The 15,703-nt window shown below is 46.7% G+C and overlaps 1 protein-coding gene across 3 annotated transcripts in view; it reads right to left on the minus strand.

The window, feature by feature from the left end:
* GLI3 (GLI family zinc finger 3) overlaps positions 1–15,703 on the minus strand; it is a 269,723-nt gene that overhangs the window by 103,238 nt on the left and 150,782 nt on the right. For all 3 annotated transcript variants that reach the window (XM_072791651.1, XM_072791650.1, XM_072791652.1), the window contains one exon: positions 11,485–11,590. In XM_072791651.1, the coding sequence (XP_072647752.1) occupies positions 11,485–11,590 (106 nt within the window). The remainder of the gene's footprint in view (positions 1–11,484; positions 11,591–15,703) is intronic.

The raw sequence follows: 15,703 nt of genomic DNA on the forward strand, positions 1-15,703 counted from the left end.
TTTCTTTCCGATACACTTGGGGGGGGGGTGCGGGCGGTGGGGAAGGGCCTCCACTTTTCATCCCTTGCAATTCAGCCTCCACCTACCTCCCTCCTCCCAACAAACAGAGAAACAGCAGACAACAATAACCCAAATAACTGCCAAGTGCTGTGCCTGCCTGGGTCACAAGATGGGGCAAGGCGGAGAGGCCAACCCAAACTCCATAGGGTGCAACGTATCTCCTGACCGGCCTTCAGGTCACGGGAAGGCCTTCCCGAGGGCACGAGCTGCCAGCGCTGATCCCCGAGGCCTGCGAGCCCCCTTCTAGAGAATGAGCTCGGCCTTGCGAAATGCTCCAGGGCTCCACGCAGGGAACCCCCTCACAGGAGCCCCATGTGACCTGAGCATCCCTCCTTTTGCAGGACGGTGCAGGACCCCTGCTTCCAGCTCCCAGCCCCGCCGAGCCCGACTTCCACTGGGACGGGGATGTAGACCATCTTGTCTCTCAATATCCACGTTATGACACGTATCGCCGTGTCCTGAAACCCAAAGTGACCAGATTTTGATCATTAAAACAAGATTAAAATACTTCCGACTGACCTTCTCTTCCCCTCTTGACTGCTTCCATTAAGATGGAAGATCATGTGGCATAATCTCGAGGACAAACTGAAACTGCCACACAGAAAATGGACAGAAGTGAGCGCCACATGTGTGCATAACACAGTATACATAGGATAGATTTAGTAAAATAGTGGAGAGACATAGAATACTTACTTTAAATAAACCCAATAAACAGATTCGATAACATAAATAGCATATCCCAATAGCCAGCTGGCTTGAACAATACAAGTTGGAGATGTGCAGATTTCACTTACACCCAGATCTGTGTTGATAAATCCGCACAGTACTATAAGTGTATTTTCTCTTGTGATTTCTTTTTTTTAAAATTTTTTTAGATTTTATTTATTCATTCATGAGAGACACAGAGAGAGAGAGGCAGAGACACAGGCAGAGGGAGAAGCAGGCTCCCTGCAGGGAGCCCGATGTGGGACTCGAACCCAGGACCCCAGGATCACGACCTGAGTCAAAGGCAGATGCTCAACCACTGAGCCACCCAGATGCCCCTCTTTTAGATTTTTTTAGTAATATTTTCTTTTCTCTAGCTTACTTCATTATAAGAATACAGTATATAACACATACGACATAAAAAAAGGTATGTGTTGACTTCATGTTATTGTTAAGGCTTTTGGTCAACAGCAGACTAGTTAACAATCAGGTTTTTGGGGAGTCAGTAGTTACACGTAGATTTTTGACTATAATGGGTGGGGGGTCCGTGCCCCAACCCCCCAGATTGTTCAAGGGCCAACTGTAATTCTAACATTAATCTAGTCTATCCCAGGCAAATAGGACATGAGAAACCTTTTAAAATCAGAGCCCCTTTTAAGAAAGAGCTCTGATAGCCTTTGTTACTGACGGGCAATTCTGAATTCGTGTCTGAAAACTTTCACTGGTGTGTGCATCGTTTATGTCGAAAACAATGTAGGCTAGGAATATGGGAATTTTGTTCTGTGGGGGAGCCAGAGACTACTTTGAATAGGGGTAAGAAGCATTTTAGCAAGCCCGGAATGCTTTCTTTGGACTCTGTCTTAAAAATGTAAATCATATTCAAGCAACACGGTTTGGTGATTTGTTTTGCAAATGAGGCAGGTCATTTAACTGCCAGTGCCTCCCTCCTGCCAGCCCCCCTATAATAGAGATGCTGTTCACTTCTGATGAACTTGGCAATATTTGGATACCATTTGAATGTACTGAGAAGAGGACTGGTGCCTCTGGTTAGTGCCTTTAACTCATTCCCAGGCAGCAGGAGACACACATTAGCCTTGTGCAGGCCCTGGGGATCCCTTCATGAGCACGGAGTTAACGTGAGTCCTTCAGGCAGAGCTCTGAGTACCTGGGGCTGACGGGGCCTGGTGAGGATGGGGTCCTTAGGAACAATTCACAGGTAAGACTAGTGACTGGTGCCACAAGGTCCTCAGAGGTGAACCTGTAAAAGAATTTCTCCGATTGTGACTACACAGAAGGCATTTTGCTATTAGAGGGTCAGATTGAGGCTGCACATCCTATTCCCTTTGAGGAGTCCCAACCAAGAACTTGTGAATGAGTCTGTAATCTCTCCGAAGCTATATAAGGCAGTTTTAAGTATCTAAAACTTAGAAACATGTGAGATGCTGCATAACCCAGAATAGTAAGTGAGTGGATTTCAGAGAATCTATGGGTTTCGATCACAGACCTTTATCTTTCTTTTCTTTTCTGGCAATGCATGCTCATGCCCTAAAGGCAGTTTCTGCCCCTTCTTACCCTTTTCTCTACTTTCTTTTCTTCCTTTGTGCGGGTTGGGAGAGAGAAAGGGGAGAGGCAGAGGCGCAGGGTATAGATCCAGCATGCACTTGATGTTAATCACAACACTGGAGTTAAAAACCCATGCACGGTCACCAATTCAGCTAGGTCAGCGCAGAAAGCAGGCACGGGACCGGTAAGCCACAGGACCAACTGGCTCATTTTTACCCAAGTGCAAAAGTCCAGATTTTTCTTTTCAAAGTTCTTTTCCGTACAGCAATCTGATGAATGCACTGCCCAAACTCCCTACTTCAGGATGCAGAGGAGTCACACTTTTCCCTGCTAATTCCTTTTAGAGGGCTCAGTTCCCTAGCATCACCAAAGATGCAAAAATCCAGCCAATCTGTTATTCAGGATTCAGAAAGTTAGCGAGCAGGTTTCTGGAATGGTCCACGACCACTATATTTTTTGATGTATGCATTTCACAGGGCAGGGGTAGGGGGTACCACAGTCACAAAAAGAACTGAATGACAAGCAGCCCTGTGTCGTGGGCCTTTGTTCCTCTGGGGAAAGGTCTGAAATGAACTCAGCATGCTGTGCCACTATAGGAAATGGCATGTCTTTGTTTAGTTGGAAAGAGCGGGTTCTGTTACCTAAGCGAAGCAGAGAGGGCCACGTAGTGAGACCCACGGGCCCCTTCCATCCGGGTGACCGTCATCACACCGAGCCAACCCCAAGGTGTCTTCCCATTGGGACAAATGCTGTTCAAGTTCAATTTTCTCCAATGCAGATTTTGAAAAATACATAAAACCACGGCAGTAAATTTCTGTTTTCTTTGAAGCCAGGCTTACCATGAGTGGAAGCATTGTACTCCGAGAAAAAAGTCTGTTACAGTCCAGTACCCCCCAGACCCCCGCAACAGGTTTGACAGCAGGCTCTATAGAGTTGGAGGCTTCCGGTTCAGTGACCGTGAATACCTCCAGTCAATATCTGCTCCCGGACCTGACTGCTGAGCGCAGCATAAAGAACACAGGAATTTTATCCAAGAAGCTGCCGCTCAGGCTCTGTGAATATGCACTATAATTAGGGCCTGCTTTCTCTGCAACCGATGACCGAATTCGGTATTGCAGTCTTTAGAAATACTGCAAAACACAAGAACGTGTGATGCCCTCGGAGGAGCACTTGGCTCCGCGTTCATCTCTTCATGCAAAGTAAAGTGTGTGCTGGTGGGTCTGGACTTAGGCTGCCGGCCCCTTAAAGTTTTTAAGGTTCAGGAACTGAAACTCACCCACATTTTCAGACTGACACTTGGAACTGCGGGTGGAGGCGGGCCTAAAGTCGTTCTTCACAATTAGGCAGGCTTCATGGTATTTTTTCAGTTGGTCATGAGAAATGATAACCAAACAGTAAGGGTTATTATCTTTTCTGAACTGGACAGGCTACGCAATGGAAAATGCTGGGATTAGCCGTCGGAAAGTCTCAAAGTAGAAAATACGGTGAGTGGCATTCGCTTATAAAAAGCAATAAAGAAAGGTGCCTGGGTGGCTCAGTGGTTGAGCATCTGTCTTTGGCTCAGGACGTGATCCCGGCATCCTGGGATCGGGTCCCACCCACATCGGGCTCCCTGCATGGAGCCTGCTTCTCCCTCGGCCTATGTCTCTGACCCTCTGTCTATGCCTCTCATGAATAAATAAATAAATTCTTTTTAAAAACCCAAAAACTAAAGAAAGGAAAATAAAACAGAAAAATGGGACAAAGAGTAGGGGTGGAAAGAGGGTGTTATTTTAGGTTGGGGTTGGCAAAGTTTATCTTTAAGGCCTCGCGGGCCATATCTGTCTGTCTTATGTGCCCAACTCAACCAGGCCCTTGACTGCTAAAGCCGCCTCCGACAACAGTCAATATGGGGTGGCGGTCACTGTGTCCCAATCAAACCTTATTCAGAAAAACAGGCTCAGAGGCTGGAGTTTCCTAAACTTCATTAGACAGTCTTCACAGAAGACTTCTGATAAGGAGACATCAGTGCCAGGAAATGTATGAAGTGAGGGTATCCGAGGGAAGAAGGTTCCAGGCAGATGCGTGTTATGACCTAGTCCAGCATGACTGACGTTCCACAGAGTATACTGCTATCATCACCCATGCCTTGATACGGTCTCCTCGACCCAACTGTCGAGGGCCACCCAATAGGCTACCAAGTCAACAAACCACAATTTACCAACCCACTCCCTGTGGTTGGGTGTGTACATTGTCCAGTTGTTTGGTTTCCCAAATTCTACAGCAGCAAACATTAACGTGTATTTAATGTTTTTGGCTATTGATAGGCTTTTTAGGTCGAAAGGCTTTTTATGGCTTTTCATACTGTCATATTTCCTACCTTAGTAATCGGCATAAGACTCTGACAGCCAGTGACGTTGAGAATGTCCTATCAGGTATTGTTACAATGATTTGTGCTCATCCAGTAAGCGCAGACTAGGCCAGCAAAGTCTCAGTGCTGATTTTCACAAGCAGAGGATAAAAGTCAAGTGTGTGGGGGTGGGGGGGGTCACATCCAATGCACTATTTACTCCCAAGCTGCGTAACCTCTCTGTGTCGAGGCCTCTGCATCTTTAAAATGAGGCTGGTCATATCAACTCCATCACAGCACTGCTCTAAGTTTAACATGGGAAATTATGTAAAGTCTCTAAAATTGTGCTAGCCCATAGCTAAACACTCAAAAATGTCATGTGAGCAGCTAAGGTCGCTATAGCTGCACACGTTACACTATTGTCTTTTTTCCCCCCTTACTTTTGAAATTTTGCTCCTTTTTTGGTTTTGCATTTAAGATTGCTAATTTCATTAACTCTATTTCCATATGAAGGGCCTGGGGATCAGTAATAAATGTCACATAAGGTAACTATGGACTTTTTACAACCAGTAACTGATGTAGTATCAGGGAATGCACCTGGCACCAGAAAGCATCCAATATCGCGGTAAGTGCTTCTATATAATCTTAAGTTTTTACTTATTAAGCTTGTGATTTTGAGTTCTAAGTGTGCTAGCCTTGTTGGTATAAAGGTGACACACTCTAACGACAGTAAAGAAACAAAAAGAAAAGAAAGGTGTCAGCAGCGACCCTGCCCTGGCCCAAGAGAAACAAGCCCTTATTCTTGAAAATAGTATTTATTTAGGAGCTTCTATGCTTAAGATGTGGATTGGTCCCGGCAAATGCAGAGAAACACACAGATGGTCTTTGTACTCAAGAAATGTAATCATAGGGGATCCTTGGGTGGGTCAGCGGTTTAATGCCTGCCTTTGGCCCAGGGTGTGATCCTGGAGTCCCAGGATCGAGTCCCATGTCGGGTTCCCTGCATGGAGCCTGCTTCTCCCTCTGCCTGTGTCTCTGCCTCTCTCTCTCTATCTGTGTGAATAAATAAATAAATGAATAAATAAATAAAATCTTAAAAAAAAAAGAAATGTATACATCTTTTTTTCTTTTTTTTTTGGCAGGGGGAGGGGGAGGGGAGTGATTCTTACACAATATTAGCTCTGTCACTACGCTACACTTCACCACCAGTCCTAATAATGGTTATGATAGAGCACTGAAGGGAAAAAAGGACTTTCCTTTGTTAACTTTAAATTGTTCTATTCAAATATTCCAAACTGGGCGTGCCCCCAGATACAAATACAAGGTTTTGCTCCATCTCTGCACTTTACTGAAGGGGAAGGAATAGAATGAAACCACTATTATGTGCATGGCCCCATCACAAGGTTTTAATAGGCAGCTAGACTGGAGGCTGCTTTTGAATAACTATTATGTGAGCTCCCGATGGGTACAGTACCTCCTAAAACAAGCAAGGTGCTGAATGCAGGGAGGGTGGGAAGAAACGAGGGAAGGAAACGCAACAGCAGCACTGGCCATCTACGTATCCGTCCTTTGCCTAAGCTTTTACCATAATGACATGTCTTTTCTTGGACCTTTTCTCCCTGGAAAGAAATGCATTTATTCATACTCCAAACCTGCTACTCATCTGCTTGCTATCGTCCCTAAAAGGCCATCGTCATCATGGAGCAAAGCCGTAGGTATTTCCAGGGCCCTCTATTTCACAGCTAGTATGAGTGGTCTGCTGTGCGTAGAGTCCTCTCCCCAGATGCCACTTGCAGTGGGAAGAGCACCTCTTCTTAGGTGGAATAATTCCACGCAGTCGGGCAGCCCCGGAAAGAGCCACATGGAGTCAAGCAAGAGAATAAAGAGCTGCCGAATAAACCAGAACACGAGTGCTCATCTCCCCCAAGAGAGGGAAGGTGAAGCGGGTTTTCTGGGGTGAATTAGTGACGTGGATGGTGAAGGGTGACAGCCTCTGTGACTGTGGGCTGGGAGCACAGCCCTGTCCACATCCACGGCTCCAGACAAGGGCAGCTCCTGGCTCAGCTGGCAAGGTTCTTGGGGCTTGAATCACCACCATGGATTAGTAACTAAGGATCTCACTTTGCAAAATGAATTGCAGAGTTCAGTATGAAGCAAACGGACTCTCTGAAATTCAATTCATATTGGTCCGTAAATGAGAACCCTCTTGCTCCAAAAAGCTGTAGGTACAAGACAGACATTTCTTCCAGGGGAAAATTCAGAAGAAATGCAAAATTTAAAACTTTATAATTTGGGTTTCTATGAATAAATACTCTCTGTCTAGTTTTTAAAAAGGACATGCTTACATGAATTTGAACCATTTTTTTTTAGAGCTCACACTCAAAATGCTCATACTCAAAAGAGAAAAAAGTACTTTCTTGATGAGGGTGAATGTTGTCACTTGAACATCTAACTGTATTTTGGGAGAGGGGAGCTTAATATTGCAACTGTCTAAATTCCCAAGTGAAATCCAAAGATGCACACTCATTTTTAGCCTCAAGAGCATCGTGCACCCCCACAGCACACAATGATCAATGATGCCTCCTGGAGTTATGCAGGCCTGCATGCAGCCCCAAAGAGAACAATGCAAGGCATGCAATACAAGGAGACCAGGAGCGAAAGATCAGCTCCACTCTGGATACACATTCGGGTTCTGCCTTTAATGCTCCAAAAAAATCTCAGAAATACAATAAAGTGCACTCACTGACATTTTCCCAAAACACTGCACTTTTTGGGGGCACCTGGATGGCTCAGTGGTTGAGCATCTGCCTTTTGTCGTGATCCCAGAGTCCTGGGATCGAGTCCTGCATCACATTCCCCGCAAGGAGCCTGCTTCTCCCTCGGCCTGTGTCTCTGCCTCTCTGTGTCTCTCATGAATAAATAAAGAAAATCTTTTGGAAAATGCACTTTTTTTTTTTTTCCTGGATGGCTTAATAAAACACAGAATCTGTGGTCCAAGCAAACGATTTGAGAGAGCAAGAGACATTCTGGTGTATGGACTGGGCACAAATCCTGGTGAAGTCTGTGGAGCGTAGCTCTCAGAGGAAAAGGGGAAATTCTCCACCTTCAGTGTTCCTTAATTTCCAAACTCCCTGAATTAAAGGAACAGAATGCAGGAGCTGTACATTTTCTATGGCAATCTTTAGGTGACGACTCAGGGAAAGGAGATGCCTACGATCCACTGTCCCACGTGTAAGTCCGTGAACCTACAGTCATGATTTTGAGTTGAGAAAGGAAATACTAATAAATTCTACTGTTATTTCCAGGACACTTAATGTGAGTTTCTATGCTCTGTCTACAGTGCGTACCCATGCACTGTGGATGATGCCCTGAGAGGGAGGCAGGGTAAGCTAAAGACACTGCATTTAACAAGCTGGTGCTTTAATGCAAACGGACGCATTTCCGTACATATTTATAAGGCTTGGTGGTTATTATTAGGCTGTAATTGTAGTTGTTCTAACACCTAATAAGCCATGGTTGGAAAAACAAAGGCAGGTTAATTTGTGATTTCCTCTACTCATTCAGAGGCAAATTAAGTGTCAAACAGCTAATACGGAACATATTTCATTTTATGAGATTTTAATTTAATTCTGCACCATATCGTTGATGCCTTAATATAGGGTGGTTTATCTAAAAAGAGGAGCAATTTATAAACCTCTTTCAATAGAATCTTTAATGATAGGATATGATAGCATAATTATCACAGCGCCTGCCATCCTTCTAAACAGAGACCTGCCAGTGCTTCCATCACCATCACAAATCCTCTTTTCAAGAGACTTCTAATTTCATTTTTAAAGCTGGCACCAGAAGGACAATTATGTGTACAAAATAATGAGAGTATCCCCCCAAATTTGGTCTTCTTATAATTAAAAATGTTTATTCTAAAAACTCCATAAGCTCACTTGATCTCATTTTCTAGAAGACAATTACAGAGCAAGCAATTTGGAACCCGAGTTCTAGATAAAACCATTTTACTCTTAATGGATGTGCTTTTAAGATTTCAGCAACCAAGTCACACTGGCCCAGATTACTCTCCGATCCTAAAATGATCACAGGCGGCCACTCCTAGCACCTCAGAAGGTGCAAAGGCCTGGAAGCAGGTCGTGACTGAGCGAGGCCCGTGTTTCTCAGGCCCCCGCTACCTCGGATGCTGGCTCCCAGCGTGTTCGGAGCTCTGTGCTCTTGAGAGTGCTCACATGTATGTGACGTCATGAACTCCTCCTGCAGTCTGGAGAGCCAGGAAGGCCGAAAACCGCATTTCCAGGCAGTGAAAGGCTAGGGTAGGTTACCAGAGTTCCCAGGACAGGTGAGTGTGATAAAGCAAGGGTGGGGGGCATTAGAGCGGTCCCGCTCATCCCACCTCCCAGATGGACAAGCTGAGTGTCCACCAAGCACCTTTTACAGGGTGCCTGGCCGGGTGCTGGGCACTGCCTGCAAACTAGCAGGGGGCAGTGAGCAGGGGCAGGAAATCACCAGAAAGATGATGTACCTCAGACTAAGGGCACACGTGGGGCGCTAGAGAGATGGCCTTGGGGGCAGGGATGAGCCTGGAAGGAGGCCTTGAGGATGAGTTGCTGAAGCAGGGGTATGTCACACAGAAGAGGAGGGCCACTGAGGGCAATGCGGAGAGAACATACTATTCCAAGGGTGCACCAGAGACACTTATGTCCGAGCCTCCCGGGCCAACCGCATAAGCTCTCGGGTCTCCACCCAGAGCCCTTCCAGGCCTAGCTGTCCTGGGTGGCCATGGACCCACCTTCCCACTGCCCTCTGCATGGGGCAATGACGCCCCCTCTCAGAAGACTCCAGGACCCTCCTCTGGGCCTCGGCATTATCAACTCGCCTCACGTTGTGAATTTGGAGAACTATCCGTTTAGGCAGCTAGGGAACAGTTCAGTCGGTTGTGTGAAAGTACCCTAAGGCTTGGCCAGAAAAGCAGGAAGTCCTAAAACCTATAAAAACCCCAGCTCAGCAGTCATACCTGAAATGCAACCCCCAACTCTCAGGACTTTCCAAACCCGACCTGCCTCAAGCCTGTGTTTTTGTCACAGGCGAGCTAATCCTGAAGGGACAGTGACCAGGGCCCCAGCCGCAAGGTATGGGCCACATGAGGGCTTGCTGTTGCTGCATTCTGGCAAAGGACCAAGACGTGGGATTTTTATTGGTAGAGTCATATTTGAATTATTTAATAACAAGGCAAGCGATAATGAACCCATAGGAACTAGTTCATTCCATCATATAACCTCAATCCGGGGGGAAGTTTCTCTATAGCAGTCTTTTTGAAAGAGTAAAGCATTCTGAAATTCCACAGGAAATCTGATATAAATTACCACATCACAGAGACTGGAGTGTGAGAGGGATGAGCCATGTGCATCTCCAAGGCGGGCCTGGCCCTTGCAGGCTCTGTACCCCATGGGGCAGAGCCTCGTGGAGGGCCTCTGAGGTCCCATCTGCCCCGCAAAGCCTCCATACCACAGGACGAATTACATGGCAGGTTTCAGCCTGAACTTGGAATTTCCTTCTCTTTCCGTATAGGGGTTTTTAATTGGCCTCATGGTTTTATTTGAGTATATTTTTAGCAGGCTTCAGAACCCTGTAAATACTTACTTGTGTTTCAACCGAAAAAAAGTCAAAGAATAAGTCACAAGTTTCTGTATTCTCTCTCTATAAATACCCACTTCTCCTTTAATGCTTATGGAAGTCTGCAACACAGATTTATTACTTACCTCCAGGCAAATCTGCTCTGAAATTACAATTCAATAATGGGGGATGGATCCAAAAAACTGTTGGTAAAATATTATATGTGTACTTGGGCATGTAGTTACGGCTGTTAATATCAATTAATTCTGTTCACAGAGGAGGACTTGTTTTAAAACAACTTCATTTTTCTTTGGCACATACGTAATTACACAGCTTAACTAATGGCCATGGAGACGCAATCCACCATCTAAATAACCAGCATTATTCTTCAAAGTATTATTTGTGTTTTTCTAACTTTACTGTCTCAGAATGAAGGGTGATTACCAGATCTGACTAAATGTATACATCAAGGGCCCTTGAATGAAGGGGTGGCCCCTCCCAGGCGCTGGCACCAGTAATTATAGTATCCGACAGTTTTCCGGACATCGCAACAAAAGAATACCACCTTAGTGTGGAAATCCACTGTTCTTTCTACCCCCAACCTGGGTGAGATACTATTTATTTCCACAAAGTGTTCTTCTGCTTCCTGTCCTAACGGATGTGATCACCATCATTCCTTCCCTTTATCTTTGTGTAAATCATGTGCTCGGTCACATGCACCATCCCGTTTGGGAGACCTCCCCATCAATCAAGTCACTGTCGCTCTACACACCGTGGGGGCCCTGAAAATTCACCATAAAAATTTCATGACAATTCATGGCGATCGCTGGGACGGGACTTCCAGGGAACAGAAACGTTAGCATGAAAAACTTCAAACCCAACCTCTCCCACACACCTATTCCGAGTGGTAACTTCCCATTTAGACCTCTACCTTTTTAATTTAGTATTTACGGCCCACAGAACACACGTCAGCACAATATATAGTGAATACTTGCCAGCCACCTAGTGTGACAGGCATTCTTCAGGAAGCGACGGGGATTTGCTTCAGTGAGTCCAGGAACAGATAGGCTTGCCATATTTCAAAAGTAAATCTTACACTTGTATCACATCTTCAAAGCCCAGGAGCCGCACCGTTCACCAAAAGTCGTGAGACAGTAAAAGCTCGTGTTCTGTTCTGCTTCGTTAGTGGGTAAAGTTTGGCTACTTACACATGCAATGGAGGAATCGGAGACGGGTCATAATGGTAACGCCCCTCATGATGTCTTGCATCGATTGGTACAGGAGGGTGGAATGCAGGAAAGAGATGAGAAGGGTCTGAAACAGAAAGAAAATCCAGCATGTATAAAAGGAACGCTCTGCAACAGGATCCCAACCCATGACACAACGCCGCCATACTTCCTTCACAACGTAGGCCAAGCCCACGTTAAAGAACCTGGGGAAGCGGTCTTTTGAGTTCATTTGGAGGTTCGGGGGTCCTGGAGAAGTATGACCAAGCACCTAGCACCTGCCCCCGAGGACTGCAGCTACAACCCCCAAGGAAAAGCAAGAAAAGGAGAATAGCATGTGTCCTGTCCTGAAGGGAAGGCCTGAAGGGAGCCGCAAAACCCGAAGGACCAGATCTGAGGACACAGAGTTCTTTTCAATTGTACTGCCAGGTGAAATTTAGACAAAGACGTAATATAAATACTAGTTTCATCTCTCTCCCATCCTTGATGCTTTTTAAAGGAAGGAGTCTTTTCTAAAGCCCCGGCCAGAAAAAAATAAAAAATAAAAAAGTCCTTGCTACAATCCATGGGTCTATATACATGTATGTACACACTTACGTGCATATGTATGGAGCACACGCACACACACACGATTTTAAAATTTATTTTTTGTTATTTTTTATTACTTATTTTACACACAGAGAGAGGTGGAAACACAGGCAGAAGGAGAAGCGGGCTCCATGCAGGGAGCTTGATGCAGGAGTCGATTCCAGGACCCCGGGATCACGCGCTGAGCCGAAGGCAGACGCTCAACCACTGAGCCACCCAGGGGTCCCACGGTTTTAGAATTTAAATGCACGCTCCCCTCCTCCCTGTCCTGGGTCAGGCCTCCACTGTCCTGTCACAAGGAAAGGGCAGCAGATCTGTAGGTCAGCCGAAGAGATGCGCCAGGGCCTGGCTGGAAGAGGTGAGCAGACCCTGTCACACAGACAGGGAGGCTGGGAGCAAAGGAAGGAATGCCGGCCTGCAGCCCTGACCCTCTCCTTGGACCCAGACCAGGCCCCCTCTGTTCGGGCTCAGGCTGCTGTCAGCGTTTCCGGGGTTCCTGTGGGTGCGCGGACCTCCGAGAGCTCCTCCACTCCCATTTACTACAGTAACTTAAGCAGACTGCCTCTGACAAATCTGAACATAAACTTTTTTTTTCTAAATAGTGATTCACTGCAAAACCTGAAGAGAATTTTGCCAGATTTTTCTCATCAGAAGCATGGCTGATACTCAAGTTTTCCCCCAAGTTCCAAGAAGCAAGGTGATGGAGCGACGCTGTGTCTCCAAGGCCATGAGCCTTGCGCCAAAGCCTCTCTTCAAATATTACCTTCCACACACGCTTGTCCTGGCACCTGCAAGAGAACAGCTATCGCCCCAAAACATTCCCGGGGACTGATGCACGCACCAGCAGTGCCTCAGCAGGGCTTCCAGCATTTTCCCAAAGTCTGAAGGAAATGCATGAATAAATTAAAATCGAAAAAAAATTATGAAACCTTACGGCCCTTGTCTGAACTTTGCCCTTGCTGCCTTCCTTTGAGAATCTACCAGTAAGGTTATGAGAAGAAGAAAAAAAAATAAGAGTGAAAAACTATGGACACAGTGTTGGGAGAACCAAGGAGGTGCCCAAAGCTACGCTCCATCAGATGTAGAAGGTTTCTTGGAAAACCTCTGGGACAGAGAGGATGTGATGTTTGCCTCACAGGCTTGCTGACTGCATGCAATGTCTACCATAAGGTAAAGGTGGGAGTCAGCGCAGTGGTGCCGTGCTGCTGTCTCCGTGCTGTCACCCAGTCGAGGCACGCTGGACACTGAGCAGGTGAGGGATTTCCAACTCCCTGATGGCTTACCACACTATACGCTGTATAAATTCCACGCGAAAAAAATCAGTCATATTTTAAGTGCACTGCTTAGGACTTAACTATGAAGGGAGGATGGAGTTACTCTTTTGTCACCAAAGCTCCGTGGCTGGCGTGCTGACGTTCAAAGTGTATCCAGCGCTGCTGTCACACTTGGTGAGCCACGCAGAGCCAAAATGTCCAATTCTGCTTAAACATTTTTTTTTAAGATTTTACTTATCTATTCATGAGAGACACAGAGAGAGGCAGAGACACAGGCAGAGGGAGAAGCAGGCTCCCTGCGGGGAGCTCGATGCGGGACTCGATCTCAGGACCCCGGGATCACGCCTTGAGCCCAAGGCAGACAGTCAACCACGGAGCCACCCAGGTGTCCCTCACTTAATCATTTCCGATGCAAATTAGTCATACTTCTTAAAACAACATACAATGGAGTGGAGCCACCTTTTTCAGTAGTTTGGGAGTCTGACACACATTCAGTAAATATTTCCTGATTTTAAATTTTGAAACAGGCCCACATGTGTCAGGTTTGAGTCCAGGGTGAGGCGGACAGCCACCAGACTCAGGGGTGGTTCTTCTTTCTCTTCTCCTTTCGGTGGTCGGTGCTCATGCGAACACACGTGCTTGCCTCCAGCAGACTTCAAACCTTCAAACTCAGCTCACATCACCTGCATGCACTTGGAAATCGGAAAAGTAGAGCCACCAACACCGTGTTCTGGTCAAGCGTTCATGAAACCTGACCCTCCTGAAGGCTCGTCCCACACATTTTCCAGGGACGTTGTGACAAGTATGTCAGAGTTGGAGGATCTTTTCACTTCTTTCCTCCTTGGTTCTTGGCTGTGGTCTGTGTGATTCAATTCTCTCCACCAGATAAGTGGGTGTCAACTGTATCTGATTTTCTCTATGTGGGTTCAGCGATGAATTACGACAAGGCCCAAAATCCACATTTTTCATATACACAGGGCTCAAAGTGTGTGAATTTATTCCACACTGAGTATCGGCCTCATGCGTCCAGGAAGTTAACACTCCTTATCGCTTGACTTTGGATAATGAGCTTGAGCTGATTACGGGCATACAGGCGAAGACCAACCTGTAGATCCTATAAAATCAAGAGTACACCCGAGCTGCATAAAAATTTCCTCCCCAAGGAAACCGATAGGGCTGTCATGGATATTTAAAAGGCACCGCCACCTTCTCGTTTTAACCAGAACATATTTCAACAGGACTTTAATTCCCTCTTGCTCTTTCCCTCTCTCCTTTCAGAATGAAAAGAGAAGATGGCCAGGTGCTGCAAAACAATTTGAGAAGAAACTGGAAGACAATCACTGAGGCTTTCGTAGTCCTCTCTCGCTGCTGAGTCCAGGGTTTTGTGAGTGTCGAAGCTCATTCCGATGGACAGTGTGTGTTCCTTTAGGGCCCAAAACACTCGCAGATTCTGCGTTCTGGAATTAGGGTAAATAAAGAACAAAAAGTAATGGATCTGATCTGAGCACACATCTGGTCTTGGTTTAATAAGTATTTTACCATTTTGATTTGCTTCCGTCTTGACGTAGTCTAAAACCACTCATCGTGGACTGATGAAGTCTGTGCAAACCACCACTCCCGGGGCATCGGCTACGAGTGGAGACGGCACCTTGCTGCCTTCTGGGACAGATGCAATGGGACACCCCTCTCCCCATTCAAGACACGCTTGAAGACGGCCTACAGGTGTAAACGAAGACTAAAAAGAGTATATGATCCTGTCCTACCGTGTCTGTGGCATCCCAGGACATGGAGCCTTGCTGGTCCTGTCCTACCGTGTCTGCATCCCACGACGTGGAGCACCACAACATTTTCTCAAAGGAAAGAAAGAAAGAAAGAAAGAAAGAAAGAAAGAAAGAAAGAAGAAAGAAAGGAAGGAAAAGGAAGTCCCCCCCCCCCCCCCCCGCCCGGCGCTGGGTGCTCTCGTGGCCTCTGGCCCGTCGCCTGCACGGCAGGCTGGGCAGCCACGACGCCACCGGGGACACCGGCCCGAGAGCAGGCGCAGGTCCCCGCCGCCACCGCGTCCTCCTCCCCGCAGGTCCCGGGGCGCCGTTCGTCCCCGCGGCCCTTGACAAAACCCCGCGTGATGACTTCTCCGAAGTCGGGCGAAAACTGCTGAAGCAGAAGCAAGTGCCAGGAACCCGGGCTCCTCCTATTTATCATACAATCTCCTGACTGATGGCTCCCCAAGCCGGCCGCTAAGTGCTGTGTACTCTACTGTCAGCAAACTAACGGGCCAAACGGAAGACAGGGAGACTGATGCGCGGGACCCGGGAATCAATTCCGCGAGGGAATTAAAATCC

Source organism: Canis lupus, chromosome 21, assembly GCF_048164855.1.
Source record: "Canis lupus baileyi chromosome 21, mCanLup2.hap1, whole genome shotgun sequence".
NCBI lineage: Eukaryota > Metazoa > Chordata > Mammalia > Carnivora > Canidae > Canis > Canis lupus.